We start from the raw sequence: 20,745 nt of genomic DNA on the forward strand, positions 1-20,745 counted from the left end.
AAAGTTGGGTGGAATTTGCAATTTAACACAAGAAAATTGTGGTAGTAGATAGGAACATCTTATTTTGAACTCCATTTCAGGTATTTTCCTAGTTTAAACAAGTTATTCAAAGCTGACAAAGAGGTACAGATTTCTCAATCAACTACAATTATTTCAAGCTTCCTGTCAATTAAATCTTTCTCAGGAAACACATGTTGAACTCTGACAGGTACATTTCAGCAGTACTAAAATTTGTGGAAATGCCAAAGACCTTTAAAAAAAAAAAAAGGAAAATCAAACAAAAGTTGGGGGGGGGAAGCTATTTGTTAAGAATATTTTTATCTTCACTTTTAGCACTAGAAATTTGATTAAGAAAATACACAAGGGCAAAGACAGAAAGTTAAGATAAAAATAATAACTAAGTAAACTTACACACAAAAAAAGCTTTCATGGCAATTTGCCTCCTTTTGGTGGGGGTGACACAGGAAGGGAGGAAAAGCCACAATAATCCTATCGTGATAAAAACCCAAGTAGGTGTGGAAATTAAACTATGAGAAGGACTGAGGTGCTATTAAAAAAACTCAAGATTTCTCCAGGTGAAATATCCCCTTCTCTACTCTTTCTAAGATTATGCTCATTATCATATTTTCAACTTAGTAAAAATAAACAGAAAAATGAAAACTTTAAAAAATACTTTATTAGAAATAGTTGTAGTTTTTAAAGAATTGTCATCTTTCCATTTTTGGAAATTAGACCTTACCACCCATTCCACTTTTACAAACAAAAATAAATAATTGTGTCACAAAAAATACTTTATAGAATAAAATTTACCTACCTTCCCAAGCCAGGTGATGGTGCTTGAGAATTATTGTAAGAATTCTGTGGAAAAAATAAAATGTATTTAATTAAAAAAAAAAAAACAAACCACAAATTCTGAAGTACTACAGATATTCAAAAGCACTGGGCCAGAACTGACCTTAAGAATCTTTACAAATTTAAGAACCTAAAATGTAAGAGCAAGAGAGAGAATGTATGTGTGTGTAAATGTGCAACAGAAAGACAATACTTAGGTGAGAGCTGGGGGTTCTGAAAGACTTGGAGAGAATACTCAGAGAAGAGGGGTAGTCATACTATATGCAAAGGCTGCATGAAAGTGAATGGATGTAACCCACAGTTTCTCTGGAGCAGAGGTTTAGATAAGGAATGAGAAAGAGACCTCGATGACTTTGAGGTCAGGGTAAAAAGCTTGGGCCTGACCTTGAAAGCAACAGTAAGCTACTGAAGGGTTCCAACTCAGAACCAGGGCAGGATTTTAAGAAGATTTATGTGGTGCTGGCAGGAAAAAACATAGACAGTTTAGGAAACAAATGTAACAGTGTAAGGAAGGGTGGCAGTAAAACAGAATACCATTTGCAATGTATAAATTAGGTTTCATTATAAAAAGAGGCTACATCCCCTGAACTGTTAGTAAGTGCTATTGCATATGGCTACATAGGTTCTACAATCAGATATATGTAGATTTTAAAACTTTTTTTTTTAATTTTTTTTTCAACGTTTTTATTTATTTTGGGGACAGAGAGAGAGACAGAGCATGAACAGGGTAGGGGCAGAGAGAGAGGGAGACACAGAATCGGAAACAGGCTCCAGGCTCCGAGCCATCAGCCGAGAGCCTGACGCGGGGCTCGAACTCACGGACCGCGAGATCGTGACCTGGCTGAAGCCGGACGCTTAACCGACTGCGCCACCCAGGCGCCCCAGATTTAAAAACTTTTTAAGAAATCTCAAACCTATTTGAAAGTTCACCGACAGTAAGTAGCTCTACCCTTGCTGTGGCAGGCAAGACATGAAGGCACTTTTGGGGTTGGGATAGGAGACTTTACAAATTTTGTGTCCTAGAACATGGACCATCCTCTTTTTCACACTTACCTTCAGGTGCTCTGTCAGTGTCTTTGAGTACTTCAGAGCATTTTCCTTCTTCAGTTTGAACAGCCTCAGGTACAGCAAAGACTGGCATCGCAGGCTGGCCAATGGAAAAGGGCAGCTTATTTACCAGCACAGCAGACTCTGGCTATATCTGCACAGACAACTTTTGTATCGTGCAAGAGCGCAGGACTGGCTAATGTGAACAGACCATGGCATAAGTGTCAACGACACTAACCCTGAAGCAAAACTGGAAGATGCGCTCTTTATGGTACACACCTCAAGGAGGGGAAGAGACTGAGGACTAGTCTCCTGTTTGCTGACATTCAAAAATCAAAACCTCACCCATGAGACACCAACATGTCATTACAACACATGCATTAAAAAAATCACTGAGGAGCAGAATCTCTAGATCAAATTATAAATATCTCATACTAAACAACAAAAACCAGGGAACTCCACTATGCATAGTACAATTCTGCTGCAACGCAGGTAAGCCTTACTATGGCTGACCAAAGCCCTGCACGGTCACCAATGCCTACCGCTCTAGTCACTTTCACTTCTCACTGGTCTTTTTAGTTCCTTGATAGTTTCCTGTTTCCTTCCACCACACACCTCTTGCACATGTCCCCTCTACCTGAAGATAACGTGTCCCTACACCCTATTCTCTTATATATACTTTTCTTTCCAAGTACTGAATTCATGTACTTGTGTGATTATTTAATTTCCGTCTCCTGACACTAGGCACCAGACTCCATGACAAAGAAGACTGTGCTACTTTATCCACACTACATTCCTAGCTATTAAGCCCAGTGCCAGGTAAAGTAAATGCTTTTAACAAACAAATTGGTAATATCTCCCTGGGAGCAAGCCAACAAGCCACATTCTTTATTCTGAGCAAGCTAAACATTTGCTCCCTAAGGAAAGGTATATGATATGTTGAGTAACAAGAGAGGATACCAAAAGAAGCGCTTGGAAAAGGGACGATGTGAGACAAGGAGAGTTCTACTCTACCAAGGATTTGCCAGGAGGGCAATGGATCAGAGACTGACAACAAGTTAAATCTTTCCGTAGGGATTTTGAGTTATTTTCTACTTGACCCATTGAGATTTATGAGTGGGTTACAAAAGGTCGATTCAAGGATAACTTTCCGAAGGGCATAACAGCATAATTGCTCTGGAACCGCCTGTCATCTAGCAGAGGCTGGAACCCAACACCTACCAAAGTACTGTGAGCCTTTTATCTGCAGCTGTAGCATCAGGTGCCAAGTAATTCTTTAGCTTCATAGTGTACCTGTGAGTTAAAACAACAAACAGATGACACAAAACATAATATTCCCCTTTATCTAATGACTTCCTTGGTCCTCAGAACATTAGAACCCAACTTCAATAAAGGCAAAAATACCCCCTGAAGTATCTAATTCTCTGTATCCAAGAACAATAAAGGATTAAGCATCCTCTTTAGCTTTACTGTATACAGCTACATCAGCCCCTTCCAAGATGAACCAAAGAAATACTATTGCCAATGACGTGGCAGCAAATTTTCCCACTTACTTGATGAGCTCCACTGTCTCTGAATACATAGGGAATGGGGATTTGGATTCCTGAGCATTTTTCTCTAATGCATTCCCACATTCAATGAAAGATACCACAGCATCAAGATAGTATACAGCTTTCTCAAACCTATCAGACTGAAGAAAGGAGAATAAAGGTAATGAGAAATACACTGATGTACTATGAGAGCAAACCACAAATGAAGATTTAAATTAATTTGATTAACTTAAATAAATGTGAGAATGTTTACATACCAATGCATCTGCATTGTGCTTCAGCTTTTTTGCTTCTTGTAAATAATGGTCTGCTGAATAATTTCTGCAATGTAAATTTTTATAGTAAATGAAACAGTAAATATTTTTGTAAGGTAATACTTTCCATTTTAGTCTCTAGCATCCCTCAGTTTTCATGTCCCCAAGTAAAGAACATGACCTCCTACTAAACATCCAATTCAGGTTTTTCTGACAAATGCTTTTCTTGGGTTAGGAGCATGAATCGTTTCGGCCAACTCATGGCAGATTTTCTACTTAGGGAAACAGAAATCAAGCTCCCTAGTATTAGATACTAATTTATCCAAGTTGTTTGAAAGATTCAGAATGAACAGATGCCTTTCGAATCAAAATCTAAATGTTCTGTGGATTACAACACAAGTATGAATTCTTCTGGTCACTGATAGGATTTTAAACAAGTTTCTTACACGCTGACTGGAATGATTTCTCCAAAGCATAAGAAACATTTATCTCACCTGTCGTCAAAGGCAAGCTTCGTTCTCCGAGGCTTAGAGGCATCAGGAGTTGGTGTAGAGGAAGGACAGTTAGAAGAGCTATTTGGAGCCTTTTCCTAACCAAAAAAAAATATATAATGTTGAAAAAATACGTATGTTGAAAATTCTGAGGTGATTAAAGTTAAACTGGAAGTATTTCTTGAGCCACTAGTAAAAAGTACAAAAAATTCCACTGCTGTCAGTAATTAATTTCTTTGTTATAATCATTTACAATTTCACAAAGTAAAAGTCCTTTTTAACAGAATGGGTCCACTTTATATAAACAAAAACACTCATTCTAATAGCAAAGTCTACTATTACCAGGCAATGACTGAACTAGACACTTGTTGAAACATAAGGAAGACACAAACCTACTATCAAAATAGTAGTAGTGCTTAAGACAAAATTTACTGATAATTACTGGTCACTGAAAACAGCAATAATATATCATCTAACATTTACTATGTGCTTACTACTTACCAGGCACTAAGTACTTAGGCCAGTCATTAAGATTTCAACAACCTTATGGAATGTGTATTGCTACTGGGACACAATAAAAAGCAGTGTCAAGGAGGGTAACTCACCCAAGTTCAAACAGCTTTTAAGTGGCATTCCCGGAATCCAGATCTGTCACATTTTATTTTATTTATTTTTCAGAGTTTTTTTTTTTTATGTTTATTTTAGTTATATTTTGAGAGAGAGGGAGAGGGAGAGACAGAGTGGTGTGCGTGAGCAGGGGAGGGGCAGAGAGAGGGGGAGACAGAGAATCCCAAGTAGGATCTCTGTACTGTCAGTGCAGAGCCCACGCAGGGCTCGAACTCATGACCCTGAGATCATGAACTGAGCCGAAATCAGGAGTAAGATGCTTAAGTGACTGAGCCACCAGGCGCCCCTGAAGCAGTCCCATTTTACAAGTCTAGGCTTCTTAACTTTATTCTACCCTCTATCAATATAGCCCTTTATGCGGGGCCTTTGATCCTGTCTTCCCAACTACTTCCCTATACACATTTTTCCATAATAAAACATAATAAGTTAATAAGTAGATAGATAAGTAGATAAATAAGTAGAATTTATCCTACAAATGGATGAATGTTCCAACATTAGTAAACCCAATTAATATATAATTTTACCGCTTGTGCTTAAAAATCTACTGAAAATGAACCATATAACCTAACCATTTTTTTTTTCTTAAATGATAATAGCTTTTCAGTTCTACCCAATACAGCATGCACCTCAAAGAATTAAAATAATCATTATGGTGATGATGATATATGATGATGTATCTCAACTCAAAAAAACCTGGCAGAACTAGAAGAAATAAACAAATCTTATAAGTTTGTGGAAAAAGGAACAAGAGGACAAAATGACCAAAATATCAACATAAAGAAGTTCTGGAAACAGGATTAATCAATGTGAATTACACAGATTCCTTGTCCACAATATATGCAGAATAGACATTCTTTTCTAGTAAATACAGAACAGTACAAAAATCTACCATATACTATACTCTCATAAAGCAAATCTTTTTTTTTTAATGTTTACATTTTTGAAAGAGAGCAAGTGCACAAGTAGGACAGGGGCAGAGAGAGAGGGAGAGAGATCTGAGGCAGGCTCCACCCTAACAGCAGAGAGCCTGAAACAGGGCTCAAACTCACGAACTTTGAGATCATGAATTAAGCTGAAGTCAGACGTTTAGCCAACTGAGCCCCCGGGCATCCCTCTCATAAAGCAGATCTTAACAAATTTCAAAAGACTGCTACCATGCAGACAATTTTCCAGCCCCAATGCAATTAATGTAGCAACACTAACCAGATGATAACCAGCAAATCTCCATATGTTTGGATTAATCCACTTTTAAAGAACTCTAGTGTCAAAGATGAAATCACACTGGAAATTAAAAAAATTTTAAACTGAGTTATAAAATCATTCCATATCTTCTAGGATGCACATATACAGTAGTTAAAGGAAAATATATAGCTTAACTGCTTATGTTAGAGAAAGAAAAAAGGCTTAAACTTAATTTAAAAATTAATGAGCTAAGTTTCCATCTTTAAAAGTCAGTGAACAGAGGGGCATCTGAGTGGCTCAGTTGGTTAAGCGTCTGACTTTGGCTCAGGTCATGATCTCGCAGTCCGTGAGTTCAAGCCCCATGTCAGGCTCTGTGCTGACAGCTCAGAGCCTGGAGCCTGCTTCAGATTCTGTGTCTCCTTCTCTCTCTGCCCCTCCCCCACACATACTCTGTCTGTGTCTCTCTCTCTCTCTCTCAAAAATAAATATTTAAAAAAAAAAAAAAAGTAAACAGAGGGAGCCTGGGTAGCTCAGTCAATAAAGCATCTAACTCTTGGTTTCGGCTCAGGTCTTGACCTCACGGTTCATGAGTTCGAGCCCAGCATTGGGCTCCGAGCTGACAGGGGGAGGAGGGCCTGCTTGGGATTCTCTCTTTCCCTCTCTCTCTGCTCCTCTGCTTGTGCTCTCTCTCTCAAAATAAATAAACTTAAAAAAAAAAAACAAACCCTCAGTAAACAGAACAGCAAAACAAAAAGCAAGGAAATCATAGACTAAAAATTAACAAAATAGAAATAAAAAGTAAACCACAGAGAACCAACAAAAACAAAGGCTCTTTTTTGAAAAGACAAGTAAAACTAATAAGCCTCTGATGACACTAATCAAGGGGAAAAAAAAAAAAGAAATGGCATAGAGAACTAATATCAAGAACAAAAGAGAAATATAAGAGATGTTACAAATACCAAAAGCATGAGAGATTGTAATCAACAACTTTATGCCAACATATTTCAAATATTTGATAACAGGAACAAATATGTAGAAACACAAAAATTATATGTAATTTTGTTTTTCCATATTATCTATTCTTAAAGTGATAACAAGAAAAAGTACATTTTCTAACTAAATTACAGATTCTTTTTATTAAAAAAATTTTTTTTAATGTTTATTTATTTTTGAGATTGAAAGAGAGCACAGACAGAGGAAGGGCATAGAGAGAGGGAGACACAGAATCCAAAGCAGGCTCCAGGCTATGAGTTGTCAGCACAGAGCCTGATGCGGGGCTTGAACCCACGAACCATGAGATCATCACCTGAGCTGAAGTCAGAAGCTTAACCGAGTGAGTCCTCCAGATGTGCCTATAGAGTGTTCTTTAATAAACCCATATATAATTGCCTAAATTGGAAATTGCCAAGACTAACATTAACGATTTTAATAACTGTTAAAAATGCCCTAAGGTGTTGGAATCAAAGTGGTCAGGGCCTATATTTTATATTTTGTCACCAACAACAGAATACCAAATAACTACACTTGATCCAACAAATATTTCCTGATTACCCAGTAAGTTAAACAATGGAGAAAACACAAAATAAGATACAAATCCCTGCTTTCAAGGACCTGACAAATCAACAAAGAAGACATAAGAGTTTTTACCTATGAGATCACAAAAGCCATATGAGTGGGTGAGCTCACTTAAAGAGTACATTTAAAAAGAGAGAGGTAAGAGGTTTCAAGAAATAAGCATACAGACCTCAAATCCTACAACTAAAGGATGGAAAATAGAAAAAGAGCCAGTCAGCAAGTTGATACAGAAGTGGGATGGTGAAGGAGGTCAAGAGGACAGTCAGGTCCCTTAAGGACACTAGGACTTATACTCTAAACCATTACAGAAGGGTGTCCAACTGCGGAAAAAGCCTTCTGTATATCTCAATTTCAGATGTTGTTCACAATTAAAATTACCTCAATTTCAAAGACTTAACTACTACATTTAATAAGCACGAGTAACTACTTTTAATGCAATTTTTTCAACTCTCAAACCTTTGCCTACTCAAGTCACAAACAACAATCCAGTGAACTATATTCTTAAAAATCTATGTATTTGGGGGCGCCTGGGTGGCTTAGTTGGTTGAGCATCCTACTTCAGCTCAGGTCATGATCTCGCAGTTCGTGAGTTCGAGCCCTGCATCGGGCTCTGTGCTGATAGCTCAGGCCTGGAGTCTGCTTTGGATTCTGTGTCTTCCACTCTCTCTGCCCCTCCCCTGCTCACACTCTGTTTCTCTCTCTCTCTCAAGAAGAAATAAACATTAAGAAAAAAAATCAAGGTATTTTCTTAATTTTGTCAGAGTTTGCTCCCAATCAAAACAGTTCAGAAAGTAATGCAAATAACCTTGTAAAAAAACTGAGGGTAAGATTCTAATAAGGTATAGCCTTGAGAAAGCTTCTATCTATGATCCAATTCTCCATCCATGAACATTAAGAATATTCCCCTATTGGGCACCTGGGTGGCTCAATCGGTTAAGCATCTGACTCTGCTCAGGTCAAGATCTCATGTGGGCCCCCACTGTCAGTGCAGAGCCTCTTTGGGATTCTCTCTCTGCACCTCCCTCACTTGCACTTACTCTCTCTCTCTCTCAAAATAAACTTAAAAAAAAAAAAAGCACTATGTTATGATCATGCTCTAGGAATAGTTCCAATGCTAATTTACCTGAAGAATTTCCTTCATGAATCAAAGCCAAATTAGTTGCCTTATCACTTTATGTAATATAACTTGCTTGTAAAATCTAATTCTAAAAAATCCAAAGCCAATTCCAAACTATACACAATCGATCATAGCTAATAGAGTGATTTATAATTAGATCATAATCAGCTACTTTCTTCCAAAACCAACTTTTCCAATTAAGCGTTTGTCTTAATTAATATGCATGTTGGCAGGTGACTTATTGCTTTCATGGTCTGAGATCACTGCATACGTTCATTATCAAGATTATGACATTTTGAGATGAAAACACATAGGCCTACAAGTTTAAGGAGAGGTTTACAAGATTTTCAAAGTACAATGTCACCTTGGAGAATTCCTATGGCAATGGGATTGGTTTTCAAAAGGCTCAGGCCTCTAGTGGCTTACCTTGACCTCCTTAGAGCTACTGGAAGTCTTCCCTTCAGTCTTCTTCTGCTTTGATGTGGAGGAACTGTTTTTGCTGCTGCCACTATTCTCCTTGTTGCTGTTATTACTTGACTTTAAAGAAGATGACTGACTAATAGTCCTCTTCCGAGAGCCATGCTCTGTTTTTGGATCTTTTGAAGGAACAGGTCCAGCAGGAGAAGGCAACAAATCCTTTTCTTTTGCAGCATTTTGCTTAGTTGACCTGCCAAACCAAACAAATGCCCTTATTTCTCCACAGTCATGTAGCCATGATGGATTTTTTTCTATTTCTCTGTCTGCTTTCAAGACAAATTTATTTTTCCCTGAGTTAATTAAAACACATGATTTCTATAAAACAAAATAAAAGTGTACATTTCATGAGGACAGGCCATCTCACGTGTTTTCCACCCTCTGGTTGTACACCCAGCGCTTAAATCTGGGCCTGCCACACAGCAAGTATTCAATAAATACTGATTACATAAATGAGAAGATGAACGATGAAGATATTAATAAGTTCCTAAGTTAGAAATTGGTCTCTTGCAAGTTACAGTTAAGCTTGTCATTTAGCCAGAAAGTGGGAACACTTTAGTTTAATTCTTAGCCTATATTCAACCCTACTCCACTAAAGAAAGAAGAACAGACTGAATCTTAAAAACTTTCTGACCCAATTAGCTAAAAATAAAATCTCCCACTAGCTGGTATATGTATACATATGCATGGATAGGACATATACTTACTAAAAGGAACATTCTAAGAGCACATCAGGAAGTACACAACAGCAAATGACATACACATATTAACACACATGTAACATGTTTGGGGGACATACTCTCTGTTGCTGGATGGCTTGTGACCTGCTGAATTCTTGTCCTCTGTTTTGGGTTTCTTGCTGTCATTGGCTCGGTTATCATCTTCATTCTGGATGAAAAATAGGAAAAAAGCAACTACTACATTTGATTTTTATTCACCTAATTTCAGTTTCCAGTACAAGTCACCCTCAAATAGTTCATCCCTGGTAAGTTTCAAAAAGAAAAGAAATAAGAAGTGAAAAAATTCATGTAAGCCATGCTAAATAAACTGAGTTTCAAGGTGGAGAAGTCTCCTATTTAGATAAACAGAGCCCAAATACTGAAATACATTTCCTATAGAGTCTTGAGATGACATCTTTTTATCCTAATGATTTTGCAGGAAGAATGAAATTATAATTGAGATATAACTCACATACAATAAAATCCACTCTTTAAAACTACACAATTCAATGACTTTTAGTATATTCACAGAAGTGTACAACCTTACCACAAATAATTCTAGAACATTTTCAACATCTCAAAGACCCCTCTACCCTATAGCAGGCATTCCCCCCATTCCCTTCACTCCCAGACTCTAATAATCGATGATCTATGTATTTCATCTTTATAGATTTGCCTATTCTAGACATTTTATATAAATGGAATCATATATGTGGTCTTTTGTGTCTGCCTCCTGTCACTTAGTATATTTTTAAAGTTCATCCATGCTTTAGCATCTATCAGCACTTCATTTGTTTTCATACCTGAATATACTCCATTGTATGCATATACCACATTTTATCTACCCATTCATCACTTAATGGCCATTTGAGTTGTCTCCACTTCTTGGCTAATACAAACAATACTCCTGTGAACATTCAAGTATAAATTTGGGGGTAGACATGTTTTCTTTTCTCTTGGGTATATACTTAAGTGGAATGGATTGGAATTTTGGGGTCATAAAGTAACACTGGGGTGCCTGGGTGGCTCAGCCGATTAAGTATCCGACTTCGGCTTGGGTCATGATCTCACATTTCGTGGGTTCAAGCCCCGCGTCGGGCTCTGTACTGACAGTTCAGAGCCTGGAGTCTGCTTCAGATTCTGTATCTCTCTCTCTCTCTCTCTCTCTCTCTCTCTCTCTCTCTCTCTCCCCTCCTCTTCTGCTTGCACTCTGTCTCTCTCTCAAAAATAAACATTAAAAAATTAAAATTAAAAAAAATTAAGTAACACTACCTTTAACTTTTTGAGGAACTGCTGAAACTGTGTTCCAAAGTGGCTACACATCATTTTATATTCCCACCAGCACCATATAAAATTCTAACTCCTCCACATCTCTGCCAATACTTGCTACTGTCCATATTTTTTATTATAGCCAAGCCTGATGATTTTGAAAGACTCTTTTTGCTAAAACAAAAGCTATTAGCCTATCTATAATTACCAAAGCTACTTTCCTGAGTGATTGTAAATTTTCTTACTGCTTCAAGTATCAGGGCCCAAGATTGCAAACATTCTACTGTAACAAAGAAATCTGTTCCCTTACACAAAAGATTGAAAGTGGACACATAAAAACACGAGGGGGCGCCTGGGTGGTTCAGTTGGTTAAGTGTCCAACTTTGCCTTGGGTCATGATCTCTTGTTTATGAGTTTGAGCCCCAATGTGTGGCTCTCTGTTGTCAGTGTGGAGCCTGCTTCGTATCCTCTGTCTCTCTCTCTCTGCGCCCCTCCTCCCCTGCTCGCACACATGCTATCTCTCAAAAATAAATGAACATTAAAAACAAGACAAAACCAGGGGCATCTGGGTGGGTCAGTAGGTTGAGCGGTCAGCTTCAGCCCAGATCATGATCTCACAGCCTAGGAGTTCAAGCCCCGCATGGGGCTCTGTGTTGACAGCTCAAGAGCCTGGAGCCTGCTTCGCATTCTGTGTCTCCCTCTCTCTGCCCCTCCCACGCTTGCACTGTGTCTCTCTCTATCAAAAATAAATAAACATTAAAAACAAAACAAAACAGGAGCGCCTGGGTGGCTCAGTTGGTTGAGCGGCCGACTTCGGCTCGGGTCATAATCTCGCAGTCCGTGAGTTCGAGCCCCGTGTCGGGCTCTGTGCTGACAGCTCAGAGCCTGGAGCCTGTTTCAGATTCTGTGTCTCCCTCTCTGATCCTCCCCCGTTCATGCTCTGTCTCTCTCTGTCTCAAAAATAAATAAACGTTAAAAACAAAAATTAAAAAAAAAAACAAAACCAAACAAAAAAACATGAGAAAAATAATCTAAATCCATCATTACTCTTAGCTGGGACTCCTCTCAGTACCATCTGATTTATCTTCAGAAACTACCCCTGACAATTTTACCAAAGTCAGGACACACAAAAAACCATTACTAAGTTTCCTAACTTGATTCTGATTTTATAAAATCAAAATCTGACTTACAGGTATTGATATAAAAAAACTTGGGGGGGCTCCCAGGTGGCTCAGTCAGCATCTGACTTCTGACTTCAGCTCAGGTTATGATCTCAGGGTCATGAGATTGAGCCTCGTGTTGGGCTATGTGCTGAGCATGAAGCCTGCTTAAGACGCTCTCCCCCTCTCTCTGCCCCTCCCCTGCTCTCTTAAAAAAAAAACAACCAAAAAACCAAAACTTGGGAGGAATATAACATGCCAATGAGATGTGGGGAAGGGGAGGAGTATGGAGAATTTCTTTTAGAAGAAGGGGATTTTGGGGCGCCTGGGTGGTGCAGTCGGTTAAGCGTCCGACTTCAGCCAGGTCACGATCTCGCGGTCCGTGAGTTCGAGCCCCGCGTCGGGCTCTGGGCTGATGGCTCAGAGCCTGGAGCCTGTTTCCGATTCTGTGTCTCCCTCTCTCTCTGCCCCTCGCCCGTTCATGCTCTGTCTCTCTCTGTCCCAAAAATAAATAAACGTTGAAAAAAAAAAATTTAGAAGAAGGGGATTTTGTTGTAAGTTATATATTGTAGAATTTCAAACAAGAGTAAAAAGGACATTACATATTCTATCTCTATATTATATCAAATCTCATAACATGTAATACTTTTTAAGCATAAAAGGACCATTTTTTAGTTCCATAAGAAGCACCTTAGTCTCCTAAAGAGCAGAGTCCATCATTTATTTATAAGCTCTTATTTCATGTAATTCTATGAATTAAATCCCAAGTCCAGCAATCTGAGGTTGCAGCTCTACAGGGGCAGCAGCCCTAAACTTACTGGTCTAAAAAGCTTCCCTATACTACAATAATGGAAACTCATTAGCTACAACACTGAAAACAGTAAGCTTCATTTTTCTAGAAATTCATATTTTTATAAATCATATATTTTTGAAGATTAAAAAAAGGGTATTATTCTAGTTTGTCCAAATATGTATCATCATCTGCACTTCTGTACCGTGGTTTTAAGAAAAAAAAACAGAGGAAAAACCTCCAGTTCACTCATTTTAAAAAATGCTTTATTCTTTCTATCCTCTGATGTGAGACTGCCACGGTCAACTGGGATTGGGGTTTTGCTCTGAGTCTACCTGGTAGACTGGGTGGCTCTACCTGAGCCTGGGTGGCTCAGTCAGTTGAGCGTCTGACTTTGGCTCAGGTCATGATCTCACTGTTTGTGGGCTCCAGCCCCGTGTGGGGCTCTGTGCTGACAGCTGAGAGCCTGGAACCTACTTCCAATACTGTGTCTCCCTCTCTCTGTCCCTCCCTCCCTCTCTCTCTCAAAAATAAATAAACATTCAAAAGAAATTTTTTTAATATAAATCATTAAGATTTTCTTTCCTCTAAAAATGTCTCACTAGACCTGAAAGATCAAGTTGGTTTTTTCCCCAAAGAATCTGTCTATACTCATAAGTTGTTCAGCTCTTTTCATTACATGTCATTATCCTCCAATCAAAGACATCTGTGAGTTTTCACATTTCCTCAGTTTAAAAAGGCTGACATTATATACTCAGCATCATCTCTAAATCCAAATTATCACAAAAGACTTTAAGGACAAGAGTTGGCCATGTGCCAGCAGATGTGCTTAGTTTTAAACCTGCAGACATGGGTGGTCGAAAAGGAAAAAAAAAAAGCTGGGGCACAGGTATGTACAGAGGATTGGTGAAATTCTTAAGAATTTGTCCAAAATTGATGAGCCCATTTTTTATCTGGAATTAGTAAAGAGTGTGACTTGGTCTGGGTCTAACAGAATGTGACAGCCTGGGGGCACCTGGATGGCTCAGTTGGTTAAGCGTCCAACTTCTGCTCAAGTCATGATCTCGTGGTTTGGGAGTTTGGGCTCTGCTTCGGGCTCTGTGTGGACAGCTCAGAGCCGGGAGCCTGCTTCAGATTCTGTGTCTCCCTCTCTCTCTACCCCTCCCCTGCTCTCTTTCTCTCTCAAATATACATAAACATTAAAAAAAAAATTTTTTTTAAAGAGAACGTGACAACCTGGAAAATATATATCCCAACTAAAGACATTTAAAATCAAAATTTTAACAATGTTGTGAAGGCCTGTTTGCAATCCCTGCTTCACTCTCAACTATACGCAGACCAGTACATACTCTGAACAGAAGCACTGGCTCATTTCTTACTTGATCAGAAACTATCCTGCTTCATTAAAGGAGCCAGGCAGAGGCACAGTGGTCCTGAAGGACTGTCCTGTCTGTAGTTTCACTTGCGTCTTGGGCTTCCCCTCTATTTTCTCTCACAGCTATAACTCAACTAGGTATTTTCTGGCTTACCGAGATTTCCACTGCATTTCAGGTTCTGATGTTTAAAAACAAAACAACAACAAAAACCCTTTACAAACCTTATGTTTCCTCTTGCCTTTGTTGGAAACTTTTTCTGAGGCTTGTTTCTGAGCCTCTCTTGTGTGCTTTTCTGGCACATTTTTCTTTTCCCCCTTGGGTGGCTCTGTTTCTTTGTAAGGCTTTCCTGGTATTCTGGTCAAGAGATTCAGGTCAATCTTCACAATAAGTGGATACCTGTCATCAGGCTCACTGAGGGGTGAAAGAAGTTCCTTCTCTTCCATAGGAGAGAACATTCGTTGCCGAAAAAAGCTATCTTCTTCCTCCACTGAGGAGGGTTTCACGGGAGTCCTGTTACTCTCAGGGTACTTAGGAGTTTGTGAGGAAGGAGGAAGGCTCTCGCTTTCATCCGAATCTGAGGATGAGGTATCTGTTTCTATGATTTCCCTTGATTTCTGGGAAGATTTACTCGTTGACTTGTATTTCTTTTTTTCTGCAGAAGGTCGAGGGGAAGATTTGGACTCCTTTTTTATATTGGGTTTCCTTGAGCCTTTGGTGGCTGCTTTGTGTCTGCTGGAAGGCATGCTGGTAGCCATGTCTACAGGGGTTTCACTTTCTATCTTCAGGCCTCCCCGGGGCTCTTCAGCAGCTGCCTTCTCAGCCTTTTTGGGTTGTTTTTTGCCTACAGTTCGCCTCTGTGTTGTACTGTCACTCTGTGCAGGGGACTTCTGCCTCCCGCGCCCACTTTCTGATCCCTTTTGGACAGTCTTGGAGTCTCGTCCAGGAGTAGCAGAACTTGTTTCTTTAGGCCCCCCTGGATCAGTGTAGCTATTCCCGGTGCCCTGTTCTCGGCCTTCCTTTTTATAGCCTTGAGATGAGGGGATGTTACTGTCCACAGAAGAAGCTGGTGACACTTTATGTGGGTTCACTTTATTCAACCAATTATCAAGTTGCCATTTGTTTGTTGGTGGTGGTTCAGGCTGAAAAACAGAAACAAAAATACAATGTCTAAGAGCACAGAGCCATCTGTTTTTCATACTTTTGATTGAACTAAAGCAAAGGGCTGAATATTGACTATCAGAGCTCTCATCACTTGAATGAGGAGATAAGCTTAATGTTACAAACGGCCTTTAAACATTAAAGATTCCTGTCAGGAACCCAACTTCAAAGATAAAATTCCTAATCTAGACCAAACATTTATTCAAGTAACAAGGACACTGAAGTATCGAAGGTTCCTCCAAGATACACAGTTCAATTTCTTAACCTTCTTTCCTTCACTTTTTATATCTGACTCTTTTTTTTTTTTTTTTTTTGAAAGACAGAGGGCACAAGTAAGCAAGGGGCTGAGAGAGAGAGAGGGGACGGGGCGGGGGGGGGGAGGGAGAGGTTGGGCTCACTCGAAGTAGGGCTGGAGCTCACCTGATACAGGACTTGAACTGAGAAACCCTGAGATCATAACGTGACCTAAAGTCAAATCCTTAATGACTGAGCCACCCAGTGGCCAAATCTAGCCACCTAGATTTGAATCAAGTCTTAAATGGCCATCAACAGAGGCCATGAGAGACCCATGGAAGGTGGTACCCCTGTCTCCCTCTCACCTCAGGAGATGCACTCTGGGATGGCTCATTTGCCTCACTGTCACTGGAACTACTTTCACTCTCAGAGTCAGATCCAGAGCTGCTTTCAGATCCACTGTGGCTGCTAGAATCATCCCTGGAGTTATCTGCTCCTTCACTATTATGGTGTGAAGGTTCAGAGTTACTAAAAGAAAGAAAACATATAAATGAGAAAGTTTGGTTTTTTTTCCACAATGACAACAGGAAAACATCCAAATCTGAAAACCAACTTTATAAAATGTTTACTGTTATACTGTTACAATTCTATGAATCCAGAACTTTATTTATAAATGAAATAAATACTTCATAAAAAGTTTCTAATATGCTGCTCAGCCACTGGTACTTACCTTTTAGAAACGGTTTTCTTGAGGTATGATTTACATACCACAGAATTCATTCATGTTAAGTTTACAATCTGATGATATTTAGTTAATTTACACGATTGTACAATCACCACCACAGTAATATTTACTGTGTAAGGTCAATTTTTTTTTTAATGTTTATTTATTTTTGAGAGAGACAGAGAGGGAGAGCGTGAGCAGGGGAGGGACAGAGAGAGAGGGAGACACAGAATCTGAAGCAAGCTCCAGGCTCTGAGCTGTCAGCACAGAGCTGGACACGGGGTTCCAACTCATGAACTGTGAGCCGAGCTCATGACCTGAGCCGAAGTCAGTCGCTTACCTGACTGAGCCACCCAGGTGCCCATGTAAGGTCAATTACTATAACACTACAATTCTATCAGGTAATTCCCACCTCTACAAATAAAACAAAATAAAAGGATACATACCTTCCTGGTGTACTCCTTGGCATTGTCTTATCACAATCCTAAAAGTAAAACGAGAGGAAATCTGTGAATGAATAAACAACACTCTATCTGCTTAATGTGAACAATATTTGAACTCTTAACAGGAACACTAGCAGTTCTAATGTATGCATCAATGTTTACCTAACATTTAGGACATAATGTTTTTACCTAAAGAATAACTAATTACCGGGCTAAGATGAAAAGATTTGTTAATAGTTCTTGTCAACAATCTTATGCTTCATGAGGAAGTTCTGATCCACCGTAACTATTAAAGAAGAGCCAATTAAAAAAAATGGAGATTTAAAGACAGAGCAGAAAAACAACATTACACTGTCAGAAAGCAGTAAGGAACTTCTTTTAAATAAATGGCTCATAAATATATCATTCAACCATAATTCTTATAAAATACAATGAAAACACACAGTGTATGAAACTGGCAAACTCATAAAGCAGTAGACATACCTGCTCCCCATCGCTGTCTTCACTGCTGCTTAGTTTTAAGTCATCTTTTAACATACTAAAGGGAAAATGCAGAAAGAATTAGTATTTTTGTAACAGTTTATCATGGCACACCAGAGTATTAAATATTTACTAATCATTCTAGAAATAATCACTGTGGTAGCCAAAGATTTAATTAAAAAACAAAGAAAAGAACCAGTAAATTTTACTCTGTTTTGGTTCACATCCAGAGTACAAAGTGAGAAAAGTAGGAATTTAACATTTTCACAAGCTCTCACTTTTCCATAAGTAAAATGCATATCCTTCTTTTCTAATTAAATAAACCACATTCTACAACTTCTCTCTACTTGTTTTCTCTATTTTTCTCTAATTACATACACACACACTCATTCATATTAAATCAAATTACCATACTCATACTCAACAGTCCACTAGAGAGATATAACTCCTAAAAAGAAGGAAGATAAAATGAAAATATCACCAATTCTCTTTCACTGTCCCTCATGTATCACAAAGAGATTCATACAACTAGGTAACTGTGAAAACCAGAACACTAAATCAAAGTGCTAGTTCATAAATGTCTTGCTATGAAAGAAGAATGCCCTCTGGAAAAGTAACAATTTTGGATAAAAACCTTACCTGTAAAATAGAAATGACAGTGTATGAATTAAAAACAAATTCCAGGTTCCAAACCCTCCTTCATCAAAATTCAAATCAATTAAAAAAACATGAACTGACAATTTCTGAAATTCACTTTTCAAAGTAAAATTACAAATTTAAAATTGCCTAGAGGCTCCTGGGTGGCTCAGTTAACCATCCGACTTTGGCTCAGGTCGTGATCTCACATTTGTGGGTTCGAGCCCTGCAGTAGGCTCTGTGCTAACAGCTCAGAGCCTGGAGCCTGCTTCGGATTCTGCGTGTGTCTCTCTCTCACCCTCCCCTGCCTGCACTCTGTTTCTCTCTCTCTCTCTCAAAAATAAACATTAAAATTTTTTTTTCCTTAAGGCCAAAAAATCATAATTAAAATTAAAAATCTGAGTAATGACCCACAAAACACTCCTTGCCTTTTTACAGAAGAGCAAAAATTAATACAAAGCTTAGGGAAAACTACGACTAGAAAAATGTTTAATATCTCATTACCAGCAGTTCCATTACCTTTCTTCTTAAAATTTCATGACACTCTCCAATCAGTGGGAAGGAAATCTTCTTTCACTTCAGCAACTATTAATACTTTCCCCTCAAAAACTTCACCTGAGTTTCTAAATCTGACCCCAAATTCAGATTATCATATAAGAGATCACCTTGAAACAAAGTACCCAGATAATTACAGAATTATGAAAAATGTTTTAAGGCTGGCCTGGTTAAGCGGGACAGAAAAAAAGAGTTTTCTTTTGGACAAGGGCTTGGTGCATGTCTATGAATGACATCCTATAAGGAAATGTACTTGCTCTGAATTCTCTCAGCCCTTATGATTTAATAATGGCAGCTCAATGAACCTGCTCACACATGCGGATATGTCAAAGCTTTTACCAGACTGCTCAAGGTCCTGCATGCTTTCGCTCTCTCAGCAACAAGTAATACACACATATATGGTAGGCCCTTATCAATTCTTTGCATATGAATAAGTATGATAAATATGAATATAATTTGAATTCTTTAACAGTGAGGGGGACTTGTTGCATTTCACATAAGTTATTCTCACTCAGTTCTTCCCCTGTTCAGCTGAAGAGGCTGAGGTTATGAAGACTGTATGTTGTAGTTTAGAAAGCTAGCACTGTGGCCACCATTTCTTTAGAATTTTGTTTTAATCATGGAGTTAACTTGTGGTCTCAGGAATTCAGGAGTTCACTTTTGAAGCTGGAATTTATTATCACCCAATATACTAGCCTGATTACATTTTGATATATATTCCTGGTTCTACTAAAGAAGTAGGAAAACAAATATAGTACAAACTATGCTGATTTAATATTCTACATATAGCAGTTAAATGGAGGGCTTATGAAGAAGAATCCTGTATTTTTTGGTCTTCTTTATTAAAAACTATCAACCTACACACAAACACAAATACACACATCTCTAAGAGATGAGAAAAATCTGTAATCTCAGAGGAGGGGAAGGCAAACTATGGCCCACAAGTCAAATAAAGACTACTACTTGTTTTGTAAAAAAGTTTTATTGGAACACAACGACACTCAGAGTCTATATTTGCTTTCATGCCACAATGGCAGAGCTGGTTGGGACAAAAGCCATCTAGCCCCTAAATCCTAAAATAATTCACTATCTGGCCCTTTACATAAACATTTGCATACCCCTTCCTTAAAAGATTAAGGACACATTTCTAAGTGTTCTGGTATGCAGACACTACACATAGACTTTTAGCAAAACGGATAAACTTATTAAGCAATAAACTTACGATTTAGACTGGTGTCCATTTGAAGTTTTAGAAGAAGGATTGTATCTTTCTAGAACAAAGAGAATGCAGAAATTAGCAACTACAGTGTGGCTATTTAGATTGTAAAATATGTATCAGTATACCTTCAAAGAAATGTAAATCAAAACATTTAGAATTCTTCCTCCACCAAACTGGCAACACTTTAGAGTCCAATAATACAAGATACTGGTGGAAACAGGTAAGCTCCAATGCTGCTTGTCCAACTATAAACCCATACAATCTTTTTGGCAGGCAATCTGGCAATACTATCTTTACTGATACTGTAAATGCACATATCCACTTTCGTAGCAATTATAATGAAAAAAATTTTTCCTTACAGGTATATCTGGAAAAATACATAAGCACACACTGAAACACAGATGTTTATCATAATATGTTTTGTAACAGCAAAAACTGGAAACAAACATCTATCGAGAGGAGAATAGTTAAATAAATGGTATTATCATAAAATACACAATTTTAATGTTAAAAAGAATGAGCTAATGTTAAAAGAATGAGCAAGAATTTATACTGATATAGACACAGCTCTAAAATAAATTAAGTGAAAAATATAGGTAATAAAGAGTATGTGCAACACTTATGATCTCATGTGCCAAATACTGAGTTATAGGGGGAAGAGGACAGAACTAAGGAGGAGACATTCTGAAAAGTTGTTAAGAGAGAAAATGTAAACTTTCTGGCCTAGGGCTATTTTCTTCATATCTTTAAATAGTGATAAAGATTCTTATAACTATAGTTTAAGGTAAAACCAAGAAGTGGACATACAAATAA

General features: G+C 38.3%; 1 protein-coding gene across 3 annotated transcripts in view; it reads right to left on the reverse strand.

Annotated features, from left to right (window-relative positions):
• AFF4 (AF4/FMR2 family member 4) overlaps positions 1-20,745 on the reverse strand; it is a 99,658-nt gene that overhangs the window by 9,538 nt on the left and 69,375 nt on the right. For all 3 annotated transcript variants that reach the window (XM_045058857.1, XM_023255091.2, XM_011282068.4), the window contains 13 exons: positions 19,936-19,984; positions 17,526-17,580; positions 17,046-17,083; positions 16,241-16,403; positions 14,705-15,622; positions 9,969-10,057; positions 9,122-9,362; positions 4,198-4,292; positions 3,707-3,770; positions 3,453-3,589; positions 3,121-3,192; positions 1,906-1,999; positions 815-858 (listed from right to left, as the gene is read on the reverse strand). In XM_045058857.1, the coding sequence (XP_044914792.1) occupies positions 815-858; positions 1,906-1,999; positions 3,121-3,192; positions 3,453-3,589; positions 3,707-3,770; positions 4,198-4,292; positions 9,122-9,362; positions 9,969-10,057; positions 14,705-15,622; positions 16,241-16,403; positions 17,046-17,083; positions 17,526-17,580; positions 19,936-19,984 (2,059 nt within the window). The remainder of the gene's footprint in view (positions 1-814; positions 859-1,905; positions 2,000-3,120; positions 3,193-3,452; positions 3,590-3,706; positions 3,771-4,197; positions 4,293-9,121; positions 9,363-9,968; positions 10,058-14,704; positions 15,623-16,240; positions 16,404-17,045; positions 17,084-17,525; positions 17,581-19,935; positions 19,985-20,745) is intronic.

This window comes from Felis catus, chromosome A1 (assembly GCF_018350175.1).
Source record: "Felis catus isolate Fca126 chromosome A1, F.catus_Fca126_mat1.0, whole genome shotgun sequence".
Lineage (NCBI taxonomy): Eukaryota > Metazoa > Chordata > Mammalia > Carnivora > Felidae > Felis > Felis catus.